The 27,125-nt window shown below is 42.7% G+C and overlaps 1 protein-coding gene across 1 annotated transcript in view; it reads left to right on the top strand.

Moving 5' to 3' along the window:
• The window catches only part of LOC126354620 (putative fatty acyl-CoA reductase CG5065), a 132,323-nt gene that overhangs the window by 31,382 nt on the left and 73,816 nt on the right, over positions 1 to 27,125 (top strand). Inside the window, exons 2-3 of the mRNA XM_050004384.1 lie at positions 3,262 to 3,512; positions 9,014 to 9,262. Of these exons, the coding sequence (XP_049860341.1) occupies positions 3,318 to 3,512; positions 9,014 to 9,262 (444 nt within the window). The 5' untranslated portion in view covers positions 3,262 to 3,317. The remainder of the gene's footprint in view (positions 1 to 3,261; positions 3,513 to 9,013; positions 9,263 to 27,125) is intronic.

Genomic DNA, 27,125 nt, shown 5'->3' with positions numbered 1-27,125 from the left:
AAAGCCGACCCTGTCGGACCGACACGAGAGGGCTCTACTCGGCCTACGTGTACCCCATCTCGCTGCAAAACGTATCACGTACTGCTGGCACACTAGTCGCGAATTCCACCAAGTGTGGCACCATTCGGGTAATTCGTTCTCTTTTCACAAACGGTAGTGTATTCATCCATCGCCAAACTGACGACTGCTCGACGCCTCCGAATGTTCCTATCAACCTAACCCTTCTTTTAGTCAACTTGTGCCATACATTTTTCCTCAGTTCGACTTAGCACCTGCTTATTTGCTACTCGATCCACCAATCTAGTCTTCAACAGCCTTCTATACCACATTTGAAACTTTCATTTCTATTTTACTGTTGTGATGGAGTTTATGGATGGCAGCCGGATAATGAAGACTTCTTGCAACGATGTTCTGACTGACAACCATTCAGCTGAATGGTCTTCCAAACAGCTGCATGTGATAAGTAATGCAAGACTTTTTTTTCTCGGCCAGTTTCGGTTGTAAAAACGTGGAACATAGTGGAATATTCCCTCTTCAGAACGTATTGTTTCATGAAGTTTCTACAAGTGGCGGTGCTGTATGTAGCATTCTAAATGGCGTCTGTAACAGAGATGCTACAGAGGGTAGGATGATGATGATCATCATCATCATCATCATCATCATCGTCATCATCATCATCATCGAGCGTGTGTGTGTGTGTGTGTGTGTGTGTGTGTGTGTGTGTGTGTGTGTGTGTGTGTGTGTTCCTAAGAGACCAAACTGCTGAGATCATGAGTCCCTAGACATACTCACTACTTAATCTAAGTTTATGCTAAGAAAAACACACACACACCCCTGCCGGAGGGAAGACTCGAATCTCCGGCAAGAGAAGCCGCGCAATCCGTGACATGGTGCCTCAGACGACGCGGCCACTCCGCGCGGCGGTATAATGATGACAGTAGGAGTTTTACAGTAATGAAGTTAGTTAAAATGTGAAGGAATATTGGGAGCTAGAAAGAGAATGTGTGTTACATTCTGTTGCACAGTTCAGTGCTATGATACCATGATGTAATTGGGTCGATGGAGCGCTGAGTTAAGCAAACCGAAAGAGAACGCTGTGCCACCATCCAACAGAGGACGAGACAAGAAGCAGCTCGCCGCAAGCGAGGCTGTCGACATCGAGGGCGCTAATCGGGTCAGTTACGTCAGCCGAGCAACATCGGAATATTCCATCGACCTACTTGGGAAGGAGAATAGCAGACAGCAGCAACAGAATCTGTATTTAAGGACCAGCAGTCAGCTCGTCAACATCATCCGTCGTGAGGCGTTGGAGTGACGCAGAGCCTGTGTTATCTAGCGCCGCCAGCAGTCCGGAATCATCACTGCCATCTCAGTCATCGTAATGGTCACCGGCGTCATGCAGATCGTCGCCTAGGAGGTGACAGAGTGAATCCGCCGCCGCCGCCAACAGGCAGCCGAGGACCTTGGCCCGCTGACGCCTGACAGCCACAGTAGGGGATGGCCGCTGAGACAGGACACTGACCTTTCCCGCTGCCACGCCCCTCCAGCCGCCGCCACCACGACAGAGGCCCTCGACACGTGGTTCCAGCCGCTGCAGTGCGAGCCGGCAAGGCCGTAGCGCTGCCGCAGATAGATTCTAGTTACCGCCAGCGCAGCTACAGTCGCCGCACCGGGAGCGCGTGTGAGCGTCCGTCGACGCCCTTCGGTGACGTCGAAAATATTACGAGCGGAGGCATACCTCGCCCAAAGGGCTGACAACCAATGTATTGCAGTTGAGCAATAAGTGTAGTTATTCTGTCGTCAGGAGCCATCCGTGGACACACCCCATCATCGTGTTCCTCACGACCAGCAGAGAACGTTGGAATCCGGCGACATTCAGTGAAGTCCCGTTTGTGCAATACGGCCCGTTTACACTGGTATGTATGCTTTTACAGTGCGTTCCAAGAGGAGAGATGCCATTGAGTTTCTTTCGGCGCAAAATCAGAGCATCATAGATATTCATATGCAGTAGCAGAATGCCTACGGAGATCTGGCAGTGAACAAGGACGCGGTGAGTCGTTGGGCGAGACGTCTGTAATCGTCGCAACAATGTCGCGCAAACCTCTCCGACATCCACTTTTCCCGCCGGCCGCACAATGGCCGTGACTCCTGCAGTGTCGGAATATGCAGACACTTTCTTTCAAGGTAATATACGGATCACAATCAAACATGTCGATGCACAACTGGACGTCTCTGTAGTAGCGCTGACGCACTCGTCCACCATGGGGTACAATGTGTGTGGCTGCAGGGCTTCTCTCTGCCTAAGAGATGACTATAAAGAGTAACGAAGGATCATCGGTGCGCAATTGTTTGCGCTTTGCAGTGCTGGTCGTGACAATAAATTGTTCAAAGCCACACCCTCAGCTGGTAAAGTAATGGCGACGGTCTTCTGGGCCTCTGAGAGGGCTACAAGGAGGTTATTCTGTTTAATGCCCCCCTCATGGTGCAACGATCGACTCTAAGGTGTACTGTGCTACCATCACGAAACTGAAGGAACTATCTCAGCGTGTTCGTCGCCACAAAAATGGAAACGACCTTCTCTTTCACCATGGTAACGCAAGGCCTCACACATGTCTGCATACCCCAGAGTAGTTCAGAGAACTTCATTGCACCGTTCTTCCTGATCCACACTACATCCCGGATTTCGCACCTGCCAACTTCCAACTGTATGGCCCAGTGAAGGACGCAGTCCGCGTGAAGCAGTACGTGGATGAGTGGGAGGTTAGTGAAGCGGCAAGTAGAGTGGTGTCTTGCTGGTACAGAGTCCTCCCCAGAAATGTGGCAGAAGGTCGTCGCACTGAATAGCGATTGTGTTGAGAAATAGGGATTTGTAGCCAAAGGAGAGGGCGAATGATATAGTGTATTGGAATCCTGAATAAAAGCAACTGGCTTTCAGAAAAAAAGTGTTTGCATGCTTATTGAACGCACCCTTGAATGATATTTCACGCAAAGATATTCCTGTTTCCCATAAATACTATTATTTTTAGTGGCAGTCTGCATTTTATATCCCTATCACTTCAGCCATCATTGTTTCGCTGCTCAAATAGCAAATCTCACCTACTACTTTTAGTTCTTACCAGTTCTTTGAACGATCGTGGGGAGCAAAGGACGTTGCCACCAGACACCATTGGCACTACGTGTCATTGTGTTAAGGAAATGGTTGTCTAAACAAGAGGCTCTATCAGTGACTAGGTGATAGCCACTGCTGTACTTGTGTTCCAGGCAGCGTCAGAGTGGAGACCGGGAGAGGGCAGCGTCGAGTGGCAGCTGAAGCCGAGATGGGGGAGCTGGAGGTGGGCGCGTGGTTCTCGGGCCGCAGCGTGCTGGTGACGGGCGCCACCGGCTTCGTGGGCGGCGTGCTGCTCGAGAAGCTGCTCCGCGAGTGTCCCCGCCTCGCCGCCGCGCACCTGCTGGTGCGGCCCGGCGCACAGGAGACGGCCGAGCAGCGCGTCGCGCGACTCCTCGACTCCCCGGTAAGTCGGCGCCTCTTCTGCAGCCGTCAGCTGCGGTCTCTTCCTCAGTCGTCGCCACCACCACCACCACCACCACCATCATCATCTAACTGTTCTGATACACCTCACCACGAATTCCCTTCCCGTGCCAACGCATTCATCTCGGAACAGCACAAATAACATATATCCTCATTTATCTGTTGGACGTATTCCAAAGTCGGTTTTCTTGTATAATTCTTACCCTGTGCAGCTCCCTCTATCGTCCTGTTCCTTCTTTTCGTTAGTGTTCTTCATATGTTCCCTTCTTTGCCGATACTGTAGAGAACCTCCATATTCCTCACCTAATCAGCCTACTTATTTTTCAACATTCTTCTTTTATAGCACTACGCCTCAGAAGCTTCCATTCCCTTCTGTTCTGGCTTTCCGACAGTCCATGATTCACTAGCATACAATACTATGCTCCAAATGTAAATTCTCAGAAATCTCTTCCTCAAATTAACGCCTGTCTTTGATGCTAGTAAACTTCTCATGGCCGGGAATGTCCTTTGTTGTGTGCTGTTCTGCTTTGTGTCCTCCCAGATTCGTCCGTCGTGAGTTATTCTGCGTACAAGTTCACAACTTGTATGTCGTGGCCCCCAATAGTATACTTTAATTTCTCCAATTTGTTATCATTATGTCTTTCTTAGGCTTACTTCCAATGCGTACTGTGTGCTCATTACATAGTTCGTTCCATTTAACAGGTCCAGCGATTTTTCCTAACTTGCTCTGAGGATCAAAGTCATCCGCGAATCTTGTCATTGATAAATTCATCCCATTCTTCAACCATTGTTTTATTTCCGTCATTGCTTCTTCGATGTATAGATTGAACAGTAAGGACTATAAGAGGCGACTATTTGGAGGGCGTAAGTAGAGCTTTCTCTGTGTCAGTAGGCACTCTCCCAGTTCGCTCGTTGCCAGTTCTTCTCGGGTGGATGGTAGTGACCTGTGCTCGCCGGTACGCGCAGTTGTAGAAGATTCAGAATTAGTTCTTTATTTCCATAAAAATACAGATAGCGTCTCTGCACGTGTTGGGCATTGTCAGTCAACGACCGCAGAGGAATCGCGTCGTAAGCAGCCTTCAGCCCGCTCACGGCAGCTGACACCGCGCACTTCGTTTCAGCCGGCCGCTGCACTGGCGGTTCGCCGCTTGCTGTGGCCTAGCCCCCAGATGCGCGTACTGAACTAACACACGCCGACTTGGGAGGTGCTCTGTCCCCTCCCGCTTACCCCCTTCTTCCGTCGTACCGCGATGACGATGGTCATGCAACCGTGAAGTTCGAAGATACTGACCTGCCGTCCAAGTAGGCCATATTCAGCTCGCCTAAATGTCGGGAACGCTGGTGTCCATCCTGCTGGGATGGAAAGACCTCAACGTCCTCCCATCTCCGACAGAGGCAGACGGTGGCACTGAACTCTACGACTGGTGATTATGACGAGGTAACCATTACAGATGGGCAAAGTCGTTCATCCTTGGGAACTAGTTCACTAGTGATCGCTATTTTTTGGGAATCGTTCATTTTTACTCGTTCACCATTCATTGTGATTGGTACATGGTTCTTGTGGCAACGGCCTTGCCGCAGTGGCTACACCGGTTCCCGTGAGATGACCGAAGTTAAGCGCTGTCGGGAGTGGTCGGCACTTGGATGGGTGACCATCCAGGCCACCATGCGCTGTTGTCATTTTTCGGGGTGCACTCAGCCTCGTGATGCTAATTGAGGAGCTACTCGACCGAATAGTAGCGGCTTAAATCAAGAATACCATTATAACGACCGGAAGAGCGGTGTGCTGATCCCACACCCCTCCTATCCGCATCCTCCACCGAGGATGACACGGCGGTCGGATGGTCCCGGAGGTCACTCGTGGCCTGAAGACGGAGTACATGGTTCTTGTGAAAAACAGAAAATTAATAGCGTACGTGACTGAAGATGGAAGGCGCCAAGAGAGGCACTTGCCTCCCCCATGGAGTACAGAGATTTTATTCATAACAGAATTTTCACGCACTTGTAATTTTCGTGATTCTGCAAAAAATATCTTGTTCAGCAAACAGTAGCGTTATGTGGCTGATCGCAGTGAAATAATATGAGGTGGCGCACGAGAAACGGGCCCCGAATACAGACTGCTTGCCAATTACGCACGATTTGTTGACCGCTACGAGCAGAATAGATAAACATGTAATAATTAGGCAGCGAAGAAATAACAAACAAGCTGATGCAAGCAACTACGAAACATTAGATGACGAATGGTAAACGCCAATGAGCAGTCTAGTAATCGAGACCGATTTTTCATGCGCCACCCTGTACCACTGAAATAATATTGTAGGAGTTATCATATTCTCTTTACAAAATGTGACACCATACACTCGATTACAAAGCGCGAGCTTCAGTCGGTTCTAAGTCGATCTGCCTTCCACAACAATGAACATGCTCTTTTACCTTGGATCAAAGAAAGACGGAAAATGACCACTTGTGTGTGCCGTGCCGACGTCCTTTGCATGTGTAATAACAAAAAATCTTACCTTTTTACAAGTATTTCTTCAGCTGTTTGTCAAAATAGTGAAGTAAGCTGATACGCCGTTTTGTTACCTGAAAATATGTACGTATTACACGCCACGTAATTTTTATGTAATTTACGTGATTATAAAATACATTTTAATTACCGGTCATGGACGCTGAATAGAATACGAAAAAAACTATAAGATTAGAGTTCAAGAAAGGTTTGAAACAGATCTAGAATGGATGTGCGAAGCGAACTAAACGAACAACAACAACTTGATACTGAACTATGAGCAGTCGGCAATGGAACTGCACCCAGTGGCTACTCGAAGAAGACGAATCCGGCCGAGTGAGACCGAAACCGGGGCAGACGGGAACGGGACCGAGGCTGGAACGAGACCGGCCGACGTGCCGTTGCGGGAACGAGACCGACCGTTTCCTATATAAGTAGAAAGCGGCGACCGAAGTTAACTATGAAAGACCGTTCCATAGAATTCGTTCCTCGCTCATCCCATTCATCTTGATGAACAGTTCCTTCGGACCCGTTAGTTCGCGAATGACCCATTTCTAGTAGCCCTCTCCCAGAAGCGGCTGCTTTTGTCCGTAGCGTGCAGAAAATCTACAACAGACTTTCGCCAGACGTCACTTCGTTGCAATCAGGGAATCGCGTGTGAACGTCATCGATCCCTCTGACTGAATGCTTTACGAGCTAAACTACTTGGATATCTATGGATTGAAGTAGTGGATAAAGTTTACCCGATGTCATTCATCATGACCGCATAGGGCTTGCTGTTACGGAGGTATCACCGGTTTTCTTTCTGTCGAGCTTGCTTAACGAGTTTGTTATAGCGTAGAAATGATTCGTAAAGCTCGTGCTACCGTTTGTTGCATTCACTTAGCCTTTCTTTCGTTACATAACGAAGGTGACGTGGCCCTGTTTGGCTGCTCTGACCCACTACATTCTGCTAAGGTCTGCTGCCTGGCTCGCCAGAAATACCAATTTTTTGCTTTGCCCTGACCCAGTCTCGGTGGCGAAATGTTTTCATTGCATTCACCTCTGGTCGACACTGCCGTAATGCAGCGAGATTGCTTCGCTCTGGGACTTAGAAAATTTTACCCGTTTTACTACCCTATACAAGGTTGGCATGCAGCAGGGCGAAAGAGTACAACCTTATCTTTATACCGTTTCCAAATCGAGCACTTGAAAAATTAGGAGAATGAAACAAAAAATTAGTCGGAAAAGCAAGACACTGAACTAAGAGTGTTAGGAAAAGATAATCTCTTCGGAAAAAACAATCACCTCCAGGACATATCACGCTAATATCGTGTAGGCCCGCCTCGCCAAAACGTGCTCAGCTTAGCAATGATGTTTGATAACATGTTTCTTCAGGTTAACCACATGCAGGTGAAGCCACACATTGCTATAAAGATGTGGGGAAGTCAGCTGTTATGTTTCGCCCGCTTTCAAGTAATCACAATGACTGTGGGTTAGATAAAAGAAAGAGTGATATAGAAAACCAATCGAGATCTGATAGGGTTTCCCAGTGTTCGCCAAACGAAGCACCAGTCAGTGCAGACCTGTGAACATCGCTGTTATCTTCGAAGACGGAAATGTCCAGAGCATACTCGTCATGAAGAGTGTAGTAACTTTCTACTTTGTGACCTACTTCTATGGAATGTGGCGGGAAATTTCGATTCATTCGGAGATCGAAACTTTCTAAGTTTACGATATGACCCATTTTACTTTATTACACGAGTTGTAATAATACATCAGTTGCGAGATAGCATGTAAAAACAGTCAGTGCCCACTTACATTTCTGCTTGTCGATAATCCGAGTGTTGGTAAATACCTCAAACTTGATGTAGTGAGTTAGTGGAAACCTGAATAAAAATATCCTCGTCACTTGGTGGGTTTCATTTAATGTGTAAAAGATCTAACAAGACTGGCCTCCTCCTAGTGGAAAATTTTGTTTCAGTTTTATGAATGAGAGAAAAATACCTGGAGCTTATATTCGTGAAATATAATTTTGTTACCGTCGTATTTTGTAAGGAACGGACACACGTTAAAAATAACCGTGTATATTGTTGTACAGGGGCCCCACAGATCATTAGTGCTACGAGTCCCGCGCAAAGTTAAGCTATGGCTCTTCAGTGACAATCGATGTTCAATACCCAGACTGTCGTCTTTGAAAAATTGCAGCTTCGGTGTTAAAAAGAAGATATAGACCTTGAATACACACAAAAAATTAAACTGCTTGTTCCCACTGTAAACTGTTTCGTCAATTAAACTAATCTTTTTCTCAATATGTCTCATATAACACCGTGCAACACATTTGTAGCTCTTCAAAAGTGGCCATTGGGAAGGGACTGGGGCGAAAGAGGCAGAGGAGATATTTTTGAACCGACTAAAGCCGGAAAATTGGTTATTGTGGCAACGTCTTTCTCTCTTTTTTTTTTCTTCAGTTGGTGCTTTCGAGGTGTCAAGCAACACATTGATCCATTATGGAAAACCAAAGAACAAAATGGCACAAGAAAAGAATAACTTGCAAAGTAGAACAGGAAAGGCTTATCATCAAAGCTCAGTTATCAGAAAGACAGCCTTGTCGATCTTAACCGAGATACACTGGGAGTATAGAATCAGTCATCTACAATACCTATGCAAAGGTATAAAAGCTACAAAAAATTCAATTACGTATCGAGTCATGTCCTCATCTTCTGAGAAACTGAACTCAAAATCATCCAAAGCTCTGCTAACAACGCAGTAGACTCAGGGAAACATTTTCTTTAAAATAAATAAAGTAATTTATATCGCCTGCTAACAAGACGTTGTAAATTCATCGTTTAACATCGTTGTTGAAAGCGCTGATATTTTGAGATAGATTTTTAGTCGTCAACGATCGAAGTCAACATCAATGATTTGCCAATATTGCGTATCTCGAGCTCAAAAACCACGCAGGAGAGAGTGAGTGGAGACGTCCTGTGCTGTTGCAGCTGTTCTCGCAGCTGGAGGGTGACGAGTGGCGGCAGCGCGTGTTCGCGGTGCCAGGGGACGTGTCGCGGCCGCAGCTGGGGCTGCAGCTGCCTGAGGAGGCGGCGGCGCGGCTGCTGGACGAGGTGTCCGTCGTCTTCCACTGCGCAGCCTCCACCAGCCTGGCCGCCGGCCTGCGCCGCACCGTAACGGCCAACCTCGACTCCACACAGCACCTGCTCGACCTCTGCAAGCGGATGCCCAACCTACAGGTAAACGAGGCCCATTTCATCTATATACTTCCGACGTCTTCAACGAAGGGGCGATCTGTAGCCTTACGAACACTGAATAAATTCTCAGTTGCCAAGATCGGTAAAAATCATTCATTGATATAGACAACTGATTTCGACAATACTCTGTCGCCATCTTCGGATCTGTGTTTACATCATTACATAATCTCCTCCATCTATACAGTAACTGATGCTATACAATGTACACTGCTGGCCATTAAAATTACTACACCACGAAGATGACGTGCTACAGACGCGAAATTTAATCGACTGGAAGATTTGCTGTGATATGCAAATGATTATATTATCAGAGCATTCGCAGAAGGTTGGCGCCGGAGGCGACACCTAGAACGTGCTGACATGAGGAAACTTTCCAACCGATTTCTCATACACAAACAGCAGTTGACCGGCGTTGTCTGGTGAAACGTTGTTGTGATGCCTCGTATAAGGAGGGGAAATGCGTACCATCGTGTTTCTGACTTAGATAAAGGTCGGATTGTAGCCTATCGCGTTGTGATTTGTCGTATCGCGACATTGCTGCTCGCGTTGGTCGAGATCAAATGACTGTTAGCAGAATTTGAAATCGGTGGGTTCAGGAGGGTAATACGGAACGCCGTGCTGAATCCCAACGGCTTCGTATCACTAGCAGTCCAGATGACAGGCATCTTATCCGCATGGCTATAACGGATCGTGCAGCCACGCCTCGATACCTGACTCAGCAGATGGGGACGTTTGCAAGACAACAACCATCTGCACGAACAGTTCGACGACGTTTGCAGCAGCATGTACTATCAGTTCGGAGACCGTGGCTGCGGTTACCCTCGATGCTGCATCACAGACAGGAGCGCCTGCGATGGTGTACTCAACGTCGAACCTGGGTGCACGAATGGCAAAACGTCATATTTTCGGATGAATCCAGGTTCTGTTTACAGCATCATGACGGTAGCATCCGTGATTGGCGACATCGCGGTGATCGCACATTGGAAGCGTGTATTCGTCAGCGCCATACTGGCGTATTACCCGGCGTGGTGGTATGGGGTGCCATTGGTTACACGTCTCGGTCATCTCTTGTTCGCATTGACGACACTTTGAACAGTTGACGTTACATTTCAGATGTGTTACGACCCGTGGCCCTATCCTTTATTCGATCCCTGCGAAATCCTATATTTCAGCAGGATAATGCACGACCGCATGTTGCACGTCCTGTACGGGCCTACAGAAAATGTTCTCTCGCCAATTGAAAACGTCTGGTCAATAGTGGCCGAGCAACTGGCTCGGCACAATACGCCAGTCACTACTCTTGAACTGTGGTATCGTGTTGAAGCTGCATGGGTAGCTGTACGTGTACACGTCATCCAAGCTCTGTTTGACTCAATGCCCAGGCGTATCAAGGCCGTTATTACTGCCAGAGGTGGTTGTTCTGGGTACTGATTTCTTAGGATCTATGCACCCAAATTAAGTGAAAATGTAATCACATGTCAGTTCTACTATAATCTATTTGTCCAATGAATACCCATTTATCATCTGCATTTCTTCTTGGTGTAGCAATTTTTTTGGCCAGTAGTGTATGTCCATAGAGGTCACGATACCAACATGGACATACATCGTACAGCACTGGTTATTGTACTGGTGGAGGATATTACGTAATGATGTAGACATAGATCCCAAGATGGCAACAGAGATTTACCGAAACCGGTCTCTGTATTAATAAATGATGTTAGCGATCTTCTACATTCCCTCCACGGAACACGTTAGCAACGACACTCTCAAGGTTTCACAGACCTGTTATTAGACACTGAAACACTGTCTCATAAGAACTTCAACTCCAGGCAAGTATACTGGGCTTAGTAAAGGGCTACGAGCCTTGGTACTCTCGCACTGGTTTCACGCTGCCCTCAATCTTACTCCCTCTTTAGTTTTATATACCTTTACACATGAGTGTAATCTATAAACCGCTTTCTAGATGGTATTCACATCGGGTCTCCAGGCAGAACATAACGTCTCTTTGACACAATATTTCCATGATCCACCTGGCCGTCATCTTCAGGCGAGTAAGCCGTCGCACTAACTCGCCGAACTGAAATCAAACCGCAGCGGCGTTTCTTTTGCACAGCGCCTGTATGGACAACGCGCGTGCGCGAACCTAAACTGCCATCTGGTGCGAAGCACGGCAGCGCACCGGTGGTGAAAACTCGCAGAAACAGTAAATTGGTATCAAATACTGTTGGCACCTTTTGATAACCGAAACAAAGACCGTTGTTTTTAAATATGAAGTAGGACAGGGTACCAACTCATATCCAACTCTTACTTAAAGGAAACCCTTTACCTCTGTTTATAATATTGTCAGAGAGCTTTATTGCAATGGCTTCACTAAACAGGCCGAAAACCGCGACACAGGGGCAACCACTTGCTTCATACAACATTTTATGTCCTTCAGTAAAACACTGTTCCGCAGCCGCAATTTTTTCTGGGTGAAATAACTGCGTGTGCCGATGGTGCTCCACGTATCGATCCCAGACCGTACGAATCATCTATCCAATATAGGTTTATCCCGCAGTGGCAGGGGATTTTGTTGACGCTGGGCTCTGTTGAACCCAAATCATCCTTCAAGGAGCCAAGCAGCGCTCTAGTATTAGCCGGAGAACGGTCTACACTTCTAATATCAAATATCTCTAAAATTCTTTCTATTTTTGAAGATATGCTTCCCGCGAGAGGTAGGAACGCCACCGATTTGCTTGTAACTTCCGCTGGTTTCCGCGGAAGTTCAATCTGTAGAGCACGACGGATCTGATTATCGGTGTAACCAGTCTGCTTGAACACTGTTTTTAGATTATCCAGTTCCTGTATCAAACTATCTGCTTTTGAGATGGCACAGCATCTTTTTACCAAAGTACGTAGAACCTCTGTGCGCTGGTACAACAGATGATAACTTGATGCATGAACATATATGTCCGTTTGCGTAGGCTTACGATAAACACTGCGTCCTAATGTCCCATCATCCCTCCTGTAGACCACGACATTAAAATCGGAAGTTTACCATCCTTTTCAGCTTCCATCGTGAACCTAATATTGGGATGCAAATAGTCAAAATGATCTAGGTAACGATGCAGAGCGTCCCTCCCATGTACATACCGTAAACGCATAGTAGACGTATTCCCAAAAACAAGTTGGTTTTAAAAACGCCTTCTTCAGAGCCGTGTCCCCAAAATCTTCGATAAACAAACTGGCAACTGTGCGGATAATGGACTCCTCACAGTCACTCCGTAACGTTGTTCAAAGTATTTGTCATTAAATAAAAAATACGTCGACGTCAACTCATGTCGACAAAGCTTGTTTGTTTCTTCGTCCAGTTTTTTAACGATTAACTGCAAAGAATCTTAAAGAGGAACTCTGGTGAAGAGTGACACAACATCAAACCGAACGAGAGACACAGCTCCAAATGCTGAATAGAAACCAGAGTATTTGATACATGATGTTCGCAGTTTTCGACATCGGGACTGAGGAAACATGTTACGTACTTGTCCAAGTTGTAAGATTGTTAACAATAGACCGAACGGGAACCCCTTGCTTGTGTACCTTACGCAAACTGTATAAACTCGGTGAGACAGCAGCACCAGGTCTAAGTTTTTAAAGAACATCGTCAGATAGTGAACTCTTCAGAAGTGAAAGCGTCTTTCGTTTTATGTGTTCAGATGGATTGTTCTATAATCTTCGGTATGCCGAATGCACAAGTAAAAGGTCAATTTTACCCTAATAGTTGTCCCGCGAAAGAATAACTGGTGCATTGTCCTTTAGAATCACTAAATTCTGGTTTTTCCTTGATGGGCTGGATGTTACTTTGCGGGGGTGGCACATGACGCAACTTAAGAAGCCCAGAAACTTCTTTCTATGGTCTAATGTTTGTATGACCTTGCCTTCTTTGTGCGGTGTTCTCCTCCCCGCCCCCTCCTATCCGAAACACTTCTTCCCCTCCCTCGCTCCCTCAACTGGCATACCCCTCCGCGTCGTACAGATTTACGTTTTATTTTATATCCTACTTCACCTTAACACAATATTTCAGCACATTTCTGTAGCACCACATGATCTTGTTCCTTGCAAGGTGTACATAACAAAGTCTGGAACTTTTTCAGTCTTTTATTTGACTGTGTCTGCTCTAAACTTTGACTGTTGCCTTCTCAAATTATACCTTTACAGCTTTGGAATTTTCATTGTCATGAAGACCTCCTTAGAGGTGTCGAAACCTAGATACAAGTGTTAAACAATTACTTGCGACTGGTTGGTTGTATTTCTCAACTGACACTTGCATACAATTGCTGGAAGACAGCTATGGTCAGATATGTAACACGTGAAATGGACATTTTTTCTGCTGATTATATGAGAGAGAGAGAGAGAGATGCCTGATCTATCAGCTAACAGATAAACTTAATGTTGCCTGGCTTCATACCGCACAGGTTAACGGTTTTATATCCGGACGTGTTGAACACATCTGGTCGGCATCTCATAGGGATCTTACTCCTTCCTCAGCAAATGAAGCTGGCTGTGTTCGTATGAAGCAACTTTGTGTCTTTGAAACGACTTTTCATAAACTCAGTGAAAATTGTACATGCGGAGCTTTGGTAGGTATACAAGTACGTCAACATAAACAGGTTCTATGAACTGTACTACAGCTTTTACCACATCAAGAGCCACGGGTTCTTCATGGAAGATGACAGCCCGTTTAACTGACTTTGTCAGTTGCGTTGCAGTCTCCACCCCTCTGCTCCCACACGACACCCATCTAAATGATTGACCAATTTGCCAAGGTGTTTTCAAATATTTTAATGATCATTTACCAATGACTATATCGTGTAAGTCTTCATCAAGCCTTCATCAAATTTCATAAAGGGGGTGCCTAATCAGTGTTGTCAACTTGAGGAGGGAACAGTGTCATAAGACTTCGTGCTCTGAACACAGTGGCAAGTCGTTGTGCTCGTCACTCAGCCTACTAGAATATGCCTAGTCCATCTCAGAGAGATATCTTATACAAGAAGCATGTATCATAGTCGAAAAATCCTATCTACAATTTCAGCGTGTGTAAGCTGCTGGAAACATTAACGATGTAGAAATTGTAGCACGGTAAACCCATATAAAATGTTGACATAGAAGTACAGGGTTTGACTTAAATCCATGGTGTCATTGGACAATTTACTCATTTGTATGTTATTTCCCTTAGGTTGTGTAAGAATACAGTGAATTCTGCACTCAAAGAAGATATCAGTATCAATTAAAAAGTTTGACACTTGCAGTTTTGAGCACTGCATTTCATGATACCCTAGGTGCAGTATAGCAGTGGGTAAAATCCAGATTGCATTTTTCCAGGCATACATTCTGGAATTATTTGCATACAATTACAAGAGTACATATCTCCACGTCCATGTAGAGCGTCACATATTCACATGTTAGAGATATTAAATTTCTGCCAAACACACCGTGTGTGCTCATATTGTGCATTCCTTATGACGTTGCCTGAATGTGTACTGGAGAATGCAGATATACGAGTATTTGGCGGTGCTGTTTTGTGGAATATCCACTCCAAATACAAGACCCGTGGTCTAGGGGTAGCGTCTTCGATTCATAATCAAAAACGTCTTCGGTCCCGGGTGCGATCGCCGCCACTGCCTAAATTTTGATAAATAATCAGCATTGGCGGCCGAAGACTTCCGGCATAAGAAGTCAGCCTAATTCCTGCCAACGGTCTTGTCAAAGAGGGCGGAGGAGCGGATAGAGGTTCAGGGCACTCTCTTGTCCTACCGGTGGGAAATTGCCCCTAAAGGCGGAAGAATCAGCAATGATCAACGACATGAGGATGCAGAAGGCAATGGAAACCACTGCATTAAAGACACGTAACGTGTATCCACAGGACATGTGGCCTGTAGTTGAAGAAGTGTCATGATGATCTCTCCATTGGCAAAAGATTCCGGAATAGTCCCCCATTCGGATCTCCGGGAGGGGACTGCCAAGGAGGAGGTTACCACGAGAAAAAGACTGAATAATCAACGAAAGGATAATGTTCTACGAGTCGGGGCGTGGAATGTCAGAAGCTTGAACGTGGTAGGGAAACTAGAAAATCTGAAAAGGGAAATGCAAAGGCTCAATCTAGATACAGTAGGGGTCAGTGAAGTGAAGTGGAAGGAAGACAAGGATTTCTGGTCAGATGAGTATCGGGTAATATCAACAGCAGCAGAAAATGGTATAACAGGTGTAGGATTCGTTATGAATAGGAAGGTAGGGCAGAGGGTGTGTTACTGTGAACAGTTCAGTGACCAGGTTGTTCTAATCAGAATCGACAGCAGACCAACAACAACAACGATAGTTCAGGTATACATGCCGACGTCGCAAGCTGAAGATGAACAGATAGAGAAAGTGTATGAGGATATTGAAAGGGTAATGCAGTATGTAAAGGGGGACGAAAATCTAATAGTCATGGGCGACTGGAATGCAGTTGTAAGGGAAGGAGTAGAAGAAAACGTTACAGGAGAATATGGGCTTGGGACAAGGAATGAAAGAGGAGAAAGACTAATTGAGTTCTGTAACAAGTTTCAGCTAGTAATAGCGAATACCCTGTTCAAGAATCACAAGAGGAGGAGGTATACTTGGAAAAGGCCGGTAGATACGGGAAGATTTCAATTAGATTACGTCATGGTCAGACAGAGATTCCGAAATCAGATACTGGATTGTAAGGCGTACCCAGGAGCAGATATAGACTCAGATCACAATATAGTAGTGATGAAGAGTAGGCTGAAGTTCAAGACATTAGTCAGGAAGAATCAATACGCAAAGAAGTGGGATACGGAAGTTCTAAGGAATGACGAGATACGTTTGAAGCTCTCACACGCTATAGATACAGCAATGAGGAATAGCGCAGTAGGCAACACAGTTGAAGAGGAATGGACGTCTCTAAAAAGGGCCATCACAGAAGTTGGGAATGAAAACATAGGTACAAAGAAGGGAGTTGCGATGAAACCATGGGTAACAGAAAAAATACTTCAGTTGGTTGATGAAAGGAGGAAGTACAAACATGTTCCGGGAAAATCAGGAATACAGAAATACAAGTCGCTGAGGAATGAAATAAATAGGAAGTGCAGGGAAGCTAAGACGAAATGGCTGCAGCAAAAATGTGAAGACATTGAAGAAGATACGATTGTCGGAAGGACAGACTCAGCATACAGGAGAGTCAAAACAACCTTTGGTGACATTAAGAGCAACGGAGGTAACATTAAGAGTGAAACGGGAATTCCACTGTTAAATGCAGAGGAGAGAGCAGATAGGTGGAAAGAATACATTGAAAGCCTCTATGAAGGGTAAGATTTGTCTGATGTGATAGAAGAAGAAACAGGAGTCGATTTAGAAGAGATAGGGGATCCAGTATTAGAATAGGAATTTAAAAGAGCTTTGGAGGACTTACAGTCAAATAAGGCAGAAGGGATAGATAACATTCCATCAGAATTTATAAAATCATTAGGGGAAGTGGCAACAAAACGACTATTCAAGTTGGTGTGTAGAATATATGAATCTGGCGACATACCATCTGACTTTCGGAAAAGCATCATCCACACAATTCCGAAGACGACAACAGCTGACAAGTGCGAGAATTATCGCACAATCAGCTTAACAGCTCATGCATCGAAGCAGCTTACAAGAATAATATACAGAAGAATGGAAAAGAAAATTGAGAATGCGCTAGGTGACGATCAGTTTGGCTTTAGGAAAAGTAAAGGCACGAGAGAGGCAATTCTGACGTTACGGCTAATAATGGAAGCAAGCCTAAAGAAAAATCAAGACACGTTCATAGGATTTGTCGACCTGGAAAAAGCGTTCGACAATATAAAATGGTGCAAGCTGTTCTAGATTCTGAAAAAAGTAGAGGTAAGCTATAGGGAGAGACGGGTCATATACAATATGTACAGCAACCAAGAGGGAATAATAAGAGTGAACGATCAAGAACGAAGTGCTCGTATTAAGAGGGGAGTAAGACAAGGCTGTAGCCTTTCGCCCCTCCTCTTCAAACTGTACATCGAGGAAGCAATGATGGAAATAAAAGAAAGCTTCACGAGTGGAATTAAAATACAAGGTGAAATGATATCAATGATACGATTCGCTGATGACATTGCTATCCTGAGTGAAAGTGAAGAAGAATCAAATGATCTGCTGAACGGAATGAAGAGTCTAATGAGTACACAGTATGGTTTGAGAGTAAATCGGAGAAAGACGAAGGTAATGAGAAATAGTAGAAATGAGAACAGCGAGAAACTTAACATCAGAATTGATGGTCACGAAGTCAATGAAGTTAAGGAATTCTGCTACCTAGGCAGTAAAATAACCAATGACGGACGGAGCAAGGAGGAAATCAAAAGCAGACTCGCTATGGCAAAAAAGGCATTTCTGGCCAAGAGAAGTCTACTAATATCAAATACCGGCCTTAATTTGAGGAAGAAATTTCTGAGGATGTACGTCTGGAGTACAGCATTGTATGGTAGTGAAACATGGACTGTGGGAAAACCGGAACAGAAGAGAATCAATGCATTTGAGATGTGGTGCTATATACGAATGTTGAAAATTAGGTGGACTGATAAGGTAAGGCATGAGGAGGTCCTACGCCGAATCGGAGAGGAAAGGAATATGTGGAAAACACTGATAAGGAGAAGAGACAGGATGAGAGAACATCTGCTAAGACATGAGGGAATGACTTCCATGGTACTAGAGGGAGCTGTAGAGGGCAAAAACTGTAGAGGAAGACAGAGATTGCAATACGTCAAGCAAATAATTGAGGACATAGGTTGCAAGTGTTACTCTGAGATGAAGAGGTTAGCACAGGAAAGGAATTCGTGGCGGGCCGCATCAAACCAATCAGTAGACTGATGACCAAAAAAAAAGGAAAGGTCCCATTTTTCATTAACTGAAACTTTATGTCAAGATGATATGCACTTCTCACTAGCTGCACACCATAATGAGTTTCTAAAGTGGTGCCTGCATAAATCCTAATGAACCTAGGAAGCACAATGTTATACACTTGGTTTTCCTCCTCAAAACTGGAATATTTCTGATTTCTCTCAGGTAAAACACCAACTTGCTCATTACCTACGTGAAAATCAGTCAAGAGTTCAATAATGAAGTAAGTATCATACCCATTTAAATTGTGACAAAACAAGGGCATGTGATGTGGGAGCTTGTAATTCAGATTCAATTCATTTTGCTCTGCGCCATGAAATTTTCCAGGTAAATAAGTGATCCATTTGTGGTTTCTTTGTCATTATTGGCTAATGACAGACCACTAATGACACTTCACATTCATCATGTTTTGATTAAATGTCTTGCGTGACAATTAGGGAAACCATGGTATCATAGATCTCACTGACTTTGTCTTCAAGAGCTGAGAGAGCAACCTCATTGCTCTATTGTCTCCTTCGTAGGATTTAATATAGTTATGGCATGAACAGAAAACCTGATATAGTGCAGGAAATGGTATTTGTCTTTCTGTGGGGGTTGTATTTGAGGCAGTGGAGTCACCATCACAACTTGACGTAGGTACAAAAAGGCATGCAAAATTGGCATACACTACAAATGGTCCCCACACTTTATGTGTGAAGTTATTGAACTTCTATCTGAACTGCTGTTTAACTTCTCTGTATGAGCTGGATGGTGGTCAGTACTTAGGGGGATTCAGACCATTTCTAGAGACAGAAGCTTAAAGGAAATAGGACACCTACCTCCAATACCTGTAATCATTTTACCAATTACTCGTGATTACGTATCTTCTACACAGGTTTATTGATCACAATCTTATCTTTGGAATCATTCAGTCCTTAAACATAGGTTTGCTGACACTTCAAACCAAAATTAGTTTCTGTTTGACACTGATGTGAACGTGCTTTGAATCTTCAAAATTATGCCATTATTAGTTTAAGTAGTATACAGACCCTAAAGCACATTATTCGTTTTTTTTTTCCTTTGGCTCCACTTTTTCATAAACCGTCCTGCATTTTATAAGCCAGTCAGTTAAGATTTTAATTTAGAAGCTTATGCTTTAAGTGTTAATGTAGTTTCTCATTAGATAGATTTCAACTCCATCCAGTTTGCACTGTATTCCCTGAAACTGAAATGCAAGTGCACTATGGGTGTGGTGTTGTTGTAGTAGACCAATAAATTTTTACAAACCTTCCTTCAAGGTATAGGAAAATGTTGCATAGAATTGTTAATGCAGCACAGTTGTGAATGAGAATACTGATAACATTGTTGTTATTAAACAATGCCTAAGCAAAAGGATTGCACTACTCATCATAAGCCACTGTTTGTTTAGAGTGGTGTCGTTACATTGTTTCAAGTCTATCAGGTTAAGAAGTTCAAAGTTCTTCTGAGTTAGCACATCATGTTTCCTCTGTAAATTGATACAATGTTCACTTTATATATTTGTTTTATACCTTGCTTCCAAACTGCTTAAAGTGTAGGCATATTAAGAGGTCAGCATGAAACTCTACAAGATGTCAATCTTGCTCCAACATTAAATTTCAAACTGTCTGATTCTGAACAGTCACTGTAAAATATATTATTGTGTTTGGGATTTCAACAATGGGAAAGAATACATAATGGCAATCAATTTATCATTGTGATATGCTGATAATAGCATATCACAATCGGCTGTGGAGTGGAAGTAGCTAGGGGTTGTGAAGTCACTTACATTACTCATCATAATAAGTTTATTAACAGCACAATGACCAAAACAATTGCAATACTAACAATTAAAATGTGCAAAATAATGATAAAACCTCAGCAGAAAATCTTTTAAATAATGAATGGATGATAGGCATTGGAAACCACGTAACTCCATTTTCTGTGAAGACCTTTTAATTTGAGTATCCAGTAACTTCACAATTAAACAGAAATTTGAGAGTACATAGACTTATTTAATCTGCCTATATATATAATCAGTTTTCACTTCTCTTGTAAAATTTAATAAAGTGGAGTTAAGAGGTTTCCATTGCCTACCATTGATATGATGAATATAGCAAAAACCTTCGTTAGAGAAAAGCTTATGGCAAATAATAAACAAAAGTGTAGAAATGATAGGATTAGAAACTAACAGCATATCAATTACAGAATTACAGGTTCATTAATTTTGCAACTCGTTGGCAGATATTTTCCAATCCTGCCGCCGGCCACGGTGGTCTCGCGGTTCTAGGTGCGCAGTCCGGAACCGTGCGACTGCTACGGTCACAGGTTCGAATCCTGCCTCGGGCATGGATGTGTGTGATGTCCTTAGGTTAGTTAGGTTTAAGTAGTTCTAAGTTCTAGGAGACTGATGACCACAGCTGTTAAGTCCCATAGTGCTCAGAGCCATTTGAACCAATCCTGCCAAGTTTCTATGTACACCACTGCTGAAGCATCGCCATGTTTAAAAGCTTAAAGCCTACAATGCCTAAAATGCTTGCTAATTCAGTGCAGATATCTAGAACAGTTTTTATGAGCAACTAAGGTCAGTCCTGGTAAGATTAGGCAGCCAAGGAGCCACGAGCACCAGCCATAGGGGGCCAAAACTTGTGAAGATGCCTTTTACATAAGCCAAATCTGGTCAATAAAGAAATATTATAGTGATCTTCACTGTTCATTCCAAGTTAAACTAGTCAGTGCCTATTATTCACACAATATCAGTTAAAATATGCAATGAATAGAACGAAATCTTGAGGGTGGAAGGACACTACAAGTGATACCAAATAGTTACATTTCTCGGGGCCAAACCAATGGATGTGGATCCACATATGCTAGATAAAATAAATAATGAAATGAACAAATGGTCAAATGGTATAAAAATCACAGAATAAATACTATACCATAGATCCCAGTATCCATTGAAATTGTACTCTAGTGTGTGCTAGTTGCCTGTTATTTTCTAGTCCTATCCTTCATACACCACTGTTTGATATTTGCCATAACCTTCATTAATAGCACAGCTATCACGTTTAGCTGTCCACACAGAACCAGCTGTATGCAAGTCGGTTGTAGCAAGATCAATAAATGGTCAATTGATAAAGAATAGCTGCCATGTAAGCTCTGTAGCAACAATGTCTCCTTTACTTCTTGTGAGCACCGTTGTCTGTGCAACTGGCAAACATAAACAAATTTGCACTTGACCTTAGGAAGCTAGACACCACACAAAACACATGCTGTTGCTGTCTGTACTGCGTTGAAACAGTTAGGAACGGACAGCCAGGATTCCAAGACTGTACCAACTCACTTGTCTTCCATGCCTTTGGACCTCTATAATGTTATCAGTCACCCAGCTCCACAGGCACACACTATTGTACTATTCTCCAACAGACTTGGGACACTCTTCTCAGAATGAAGACAACACTGAACAACTTGTTCTTTGTGCACTCAATGTCATTATCAATTGTTGTCAGCCAGCAGCTCCCTGAAGCCCTGGCTCAAATCTTCAGTTGCTCCACTGCTCGCAGCAAGACTCCACCAACAGAATCCTATGGAAACAAAATGTCAGACAGTACACTCCCAGAGCATCCAGTGCTGCTATCATTATGCTGTCAGCCAGCAGCCATCCAATCTTCCCGGGTGCTAACTTTTGACCTCTATACTCAGCAACCAAGCACTCGGGACTCACAGCTTTAATGCATTCAGTCTGCACTCAGAGTGTTGTCAGCCAAAATCTGCCCATTGTGTTCCCTGGTACTGGCCCTTAAGTTTCAACGGGTCTGCTGTCAACAAAAACTGTCCTTGCTTGGTTATTGACACTGATGACACTGTCCATGGCTGCTTTCCTGTTCTGTACACTGTCTGTAGCAGTAAGCTGGCATCTCCAGCCTTGGTGCTACCTAATAAGCAGAGTGGAAATTAAACAGTACTGTCCAGCCATGGCACAATATGAACTGTGTTGCAAAATCATTTCACAATTGGTGTGCATTCACTGGAGTAGTGCACTTTCAAAATATTGTAGTAATCATTAATATCTTTATTAGTTGAATATGCATAACATTTCAGAATTGGTCACAAATGTTGTATCTATGAAAAATCTAACAAGGATCCTGTGAAACAATCTAGCCCACATTTAATTTCCTCTCTTGTCTCTCTTATTTCTGTTTTAAGCATACAAATGTTTGCATGTGTCTTGCTTTATCATACAAATTGTTTTATTACATATTTAAATCTTCTGTAGTGTACACACTGCACAGTAATTGTACAACTTGGGCATCCACTACATGCAGTTTACAGTTTGGTCTTTAGCAAGCCGTTGTATGTCCCCAAACCAATCAGTGTTATGTTCCAATCCCATCCATTTAAATCAAAGGGTGGGAATTATTGGCATGTAAGACAGATGGTGGCACTGCTAAAACTTTCTGACTGGTGTATGGCTGTTTTTCTCCCTTCATATATAAATCCCATTCCATGCTTACATGGTTTCAAATATAGTATTTTCCCAATAACTGCATGCTTCAGCACCTGGTTCTGTCTCTTCACTTTATTTTTTCTTGTGCATTTTTGGTATTTTCTACTGTTCAGCTTATAGCTGTTGCTCTTCATGTTAATAACCCTAAATACCCTAAATCAGTCCTGTCAGTGTGGTAATTGTAAACAGAGTAATTCCACCAGATGACTTCTGAGATCAGCAGAGCCCATGAAATCTTATTGTTTTCAGCTTGAGGAGACAAACTTCATTCCAGTGCCCAATTTAAGTTTGGCATGAATCGTTATATCAATGGTGAGTGCTGCTACTTTCTGCTCTCTGCCAGTGTCGTCTCCCACATATTTGCTTAGGTTTATCAGCTAAAATTCAATGTCCAGTGTGGCTTTCTGCTTTATCCTCATTTGTAGCATAAGCTGTATCCTGGCCCATGCAAGCTACATCACACATTCTAATTCCATAGTTGTCACATGCGAGAACTTTCTAGAAGATTGCCTCTGCCGTGTATGATGCAATGCCTATCATGCATGCTAAAATAATCCAAAGTTTTATGGTATAAATCTGACATCAAAGCTGTACCTTATTCCCATGCCATATCATGATGCTGCTTCTCTGTAAGTCTTCAGTCTAGAAACTTGCAGATACTATGTTACTTCTGCTATCCTTTAAAAATGTATATTTTTGGATTTGTCCACTGTACCTTGGATCCTGTGAACATCTCGGCCAACTAGTATTTGGAAATATGGACAAAATCACCTTCACTGAATTTGTTTTCATGAAGAGCCCTTTCATTTGGCAACTTATAAACTGAAAAATACTATTATGGAACATATGTTACTGTACATTTATATTCTGCTTTCCTGCATCATTGTTCTACATTTACTATTAATTTTTTAATAGTATTGAAAAACTTTGTTCTCTGGCATGGGTATTTCTATCTGCTATAGGAAAGGAATGCTAAATTTGTTAGTGTCTTATTAAAGTGCAGTATGACATGCCACATAGAAGGAGTTTCAGGAATGATTAGAGGAAAAGATCGTGAATATCGCATTACATGTATTAGATGCTAAGAATTTCCTTTCTTGTTAATAGCATTTGTGGGATAAAGTGCATAATTGGTACGTTTCTTTCCCTGAGTGAATTGTTGGAGTTCTTTTGACTTTTATTTGCTTGCAAATAACTGTCACATGCTGAAAGTCCAAAAGTCTGAAAACAGCATAAAAGAAGTGCAGAGTGCAATTTATTAGGCAAAAATTTTAAACATGAGCCTATAAAGAGAGAGAGAGAGAGAGAGAGAGAGAGAGAGAGAGAGAGCATGGTAGCATATGTGGAAATGTATTGTATGTTTAAAGAAAGGAACCATTCTTTGCATACTTTGAACATCCTTGATATTAAGATTGGGTGCCTGGAGTCTATCAGAAGACTTTTAGCTCTACCACCATGCAAAATTTTGTGGTGATTGGAGAAAAAAATGCAGACACACATATGGTTTAGCAGTACTTGTAGGACTTGGAAAGAAGAAACTATTTCTATCCTCTGACTTCTGTGAGACGAGCAATGACGATTTTCAGTTTCCAAATAATGGAGAAGTTGTGTTAAAATGGCAGCATACACAGTATGGATAACATTTTAAAAACTGACTGAAGTGAAATTTTTGTAAGATACTTTAACACCTGGTATTTTATGAAAAAAAATATTATCCTTCAATTCAAGCCCTATAAACAACTATTTAATTAAAGAACTGACTTAAATATGTTGGAACAATTGTGGTTAAAGTATTTCGGTTGAACCATACCTCTGTCAGTAATGTAATAGTAACAGAGGAAGCTATATTATTACTTGAATGCTCATATAATAGTTACACCGCACATTTACAATATACGAATATATGTGTGTGTGACTTTTCCTCTGACAAACATTTCATCGCTGCATCACATGTGCATGAAGTAGCGAGTGATTACCACACTGTAGTTCATCAGCAGATGATGTCTTACGTTGCTCCATAATACCTGCAGTTTAAGTCTGTGTTTTCATTCAAATTACTAAAGGAAGTCTATAAAACGAAATGACAGATAGCGTATGTCCTCTTGCATGTGCTCGTGTTTCGTGACTGCTTGTATTTTCAACTGTAATTTGCAATTTGCGTAAGATTACTTGTTTCCTTTCACACAAGGACACAAAACAATTCCTAAGTGGCCATTCCCATTCTTGCCAAAATAGGACAGCTACACATTGTGAATGCATGTCCGAAGTTTTGTAAAAATATGGAACATAATGCATATCACAATTGCCATTGAGAAGTTTTAGTGAATGTCCAAGGCCACACGCAGTTGTATGAAATACTAGAATAAGGAACACTTACATAAAATGCTGTTGCAGTTATACGGTATAATTCTGGTACAAAAGTTGGTTCTAGCTGGCTTCCATCGTCACTTTGCATACAGAAATGTACAGCTGTGACCAGAGAGCTTTATATATTTAGACTCCTAAAGAAAATATTACTATTAGCCCATGCACACTACTGAAATAATAGAAACATCTGATATTAACAATATGTAGACAGACTTCATCCGCTGAATAGTGTGTGTACAAATACATGCTGTTGTATGTGGACATAACAAAACAGAGGAATGTTGGCTTGCAGGGTGAAGTTATTAAGTATTTGATGCCATATAGTATAATTTCACGGTGAAAATCGATGGTTTATAATACCATCCACTTCAAAAATATACCACATACAAAGGTAGCCATACTTGATGTTCTTAGACCTTGGACGCAACACTTCAGTGATGAATCTGTCCGAAATTAGTTATCTACTTTAAAGGGTGGTGAAGGCGTTTTGATGACATCACTGTGTGGTAGTCTGCAAATCAAGTGGAACAGTGTGTGAAAAATTGTGTTGCCAGAGAGACACGATAGTAATATTGTAAGTTTATTTATGTTGTCACTGCTGCCAAATACTCGAGGACCTGCTGTTTTTGTGACCATTTTGCTGAAACGACCAAATAGCACAATGTAGATTGGAAAAGTCTAGTGCATCGACGAATGGCGTGAAATGTTAATATAGTGTGAGTGGTTCGATAACGTGCAGTACAAAGGGCTGTTTTACATCCAAATAACTTCCAAAGTTGGTGTTGCTACAAATACACACAATGACGGCTTTTTAATTTATGGCCCGTAATGACTGACAACTTGCCAGACTGACACAGTATTCTGTACATCCCAGACCTTTACAATCCTAGATAGTACTTTGCCAAATCGAAATGAGCACATGTTTTTGTCGGTAGGTGGCAGATCACTTTGACCATGTTTCCTTAAGATTACGCCTAATTTAGATGAAATATTGCCGGCATAGATGCAACAATACTCGAAGAGGGTGCTAAACTCTACACATGTCGGTCATGTAGAGGCTGACTTTGTGCATTTGTCTCCAAAGCAATTTTTGATTTGCAATCAGCGATATGAACCAACAATCTCCAGTGCAAAACACTCGCCTGAAGGTGGCTAAACGGTTGTCAGCCGAAATTCATTGCAAGAAGGCTTTGACATCTGGTTGCAATCCCGAATCTTAAAGGAATATTCTTTACACAGGAACATTTCAACAATCACACCTAACTAATAGGATGTCAATCTCCAGTGATAAACTTTCGGCTGAAGATGACTGAATGGTTGTCAGCCGAAGTATTAAGGCGATGTCATCCAGCTGCAATGAAAAAATTATCAGTTGCAGAATAATCACTTGCATTCAGATTTAGGACGGAGGAAATGGCTTTCTAGTGAGACCATTTCTTTAACATAGTAAAGCTGGAAATGGAATTGAGATGGGCTTTTTCTGAATGAGAGGATAAAACGTCACCAGTTTACAGCTTCAGTAATTCGGTCTCGGCCTGAGCTTCCCAACCGTTTTCAGTCCTCTTAAGATTGGAAACCACAGTAGGAGGCTGTTTGACACTGATTTTTTGGGACTTTTTTAGGGTGGGAAGAATTAATCAGAATTTAATCAATTATTGACATGATTTCATTCACATTTCGAACAGTTTTTGTGACTTTTTAAAAATAATTTCAGCCAAAAGTAACAAAGTTACGCTGTGATGTCCACTAAAGGTTGTTGGATAGTTCTCCAATTGCGTGCAGTGTAGCAATTCCGATTTTCATCTGAAATAAAAAAGGTTTTTATTTTAAATTAATAACTTATTTTCTAACAATATGAAGTTCTGAGCAAGTGAAAATAATGAAAATTAAAAATTTTGCAGGTGTTGGAACAACTTCGATTTTCATTATTTTTTCTCTAATTATGCAAAGAAAAATACCCTTAAGTCATGATATCACCTCACAAGCTGGTTCATATAATTCGTAATTTTATAAAGAATCTTACCATAAATTTTCATAATGATCTGT

This window comes from Schistocerca gregaria, chromosome 1 (genome assembly GCF_023897955.1).
Source record: "Schistocerca gregaria isolate iqSchGreg1 chromosome 1, iqSchGreg1.2, whole genome shotgun sequence".
NCBI classification, from domain to species: domain Eukaryota; kingdom Metazoa; phylum Arthropoda; class Insecta; order Orthoptera; family Acrididae; genus Schistocerca; species Schistocerca gregaria.
This window is presented reverse-complemented; position numbering and strand designations above follow the sequence as displayed.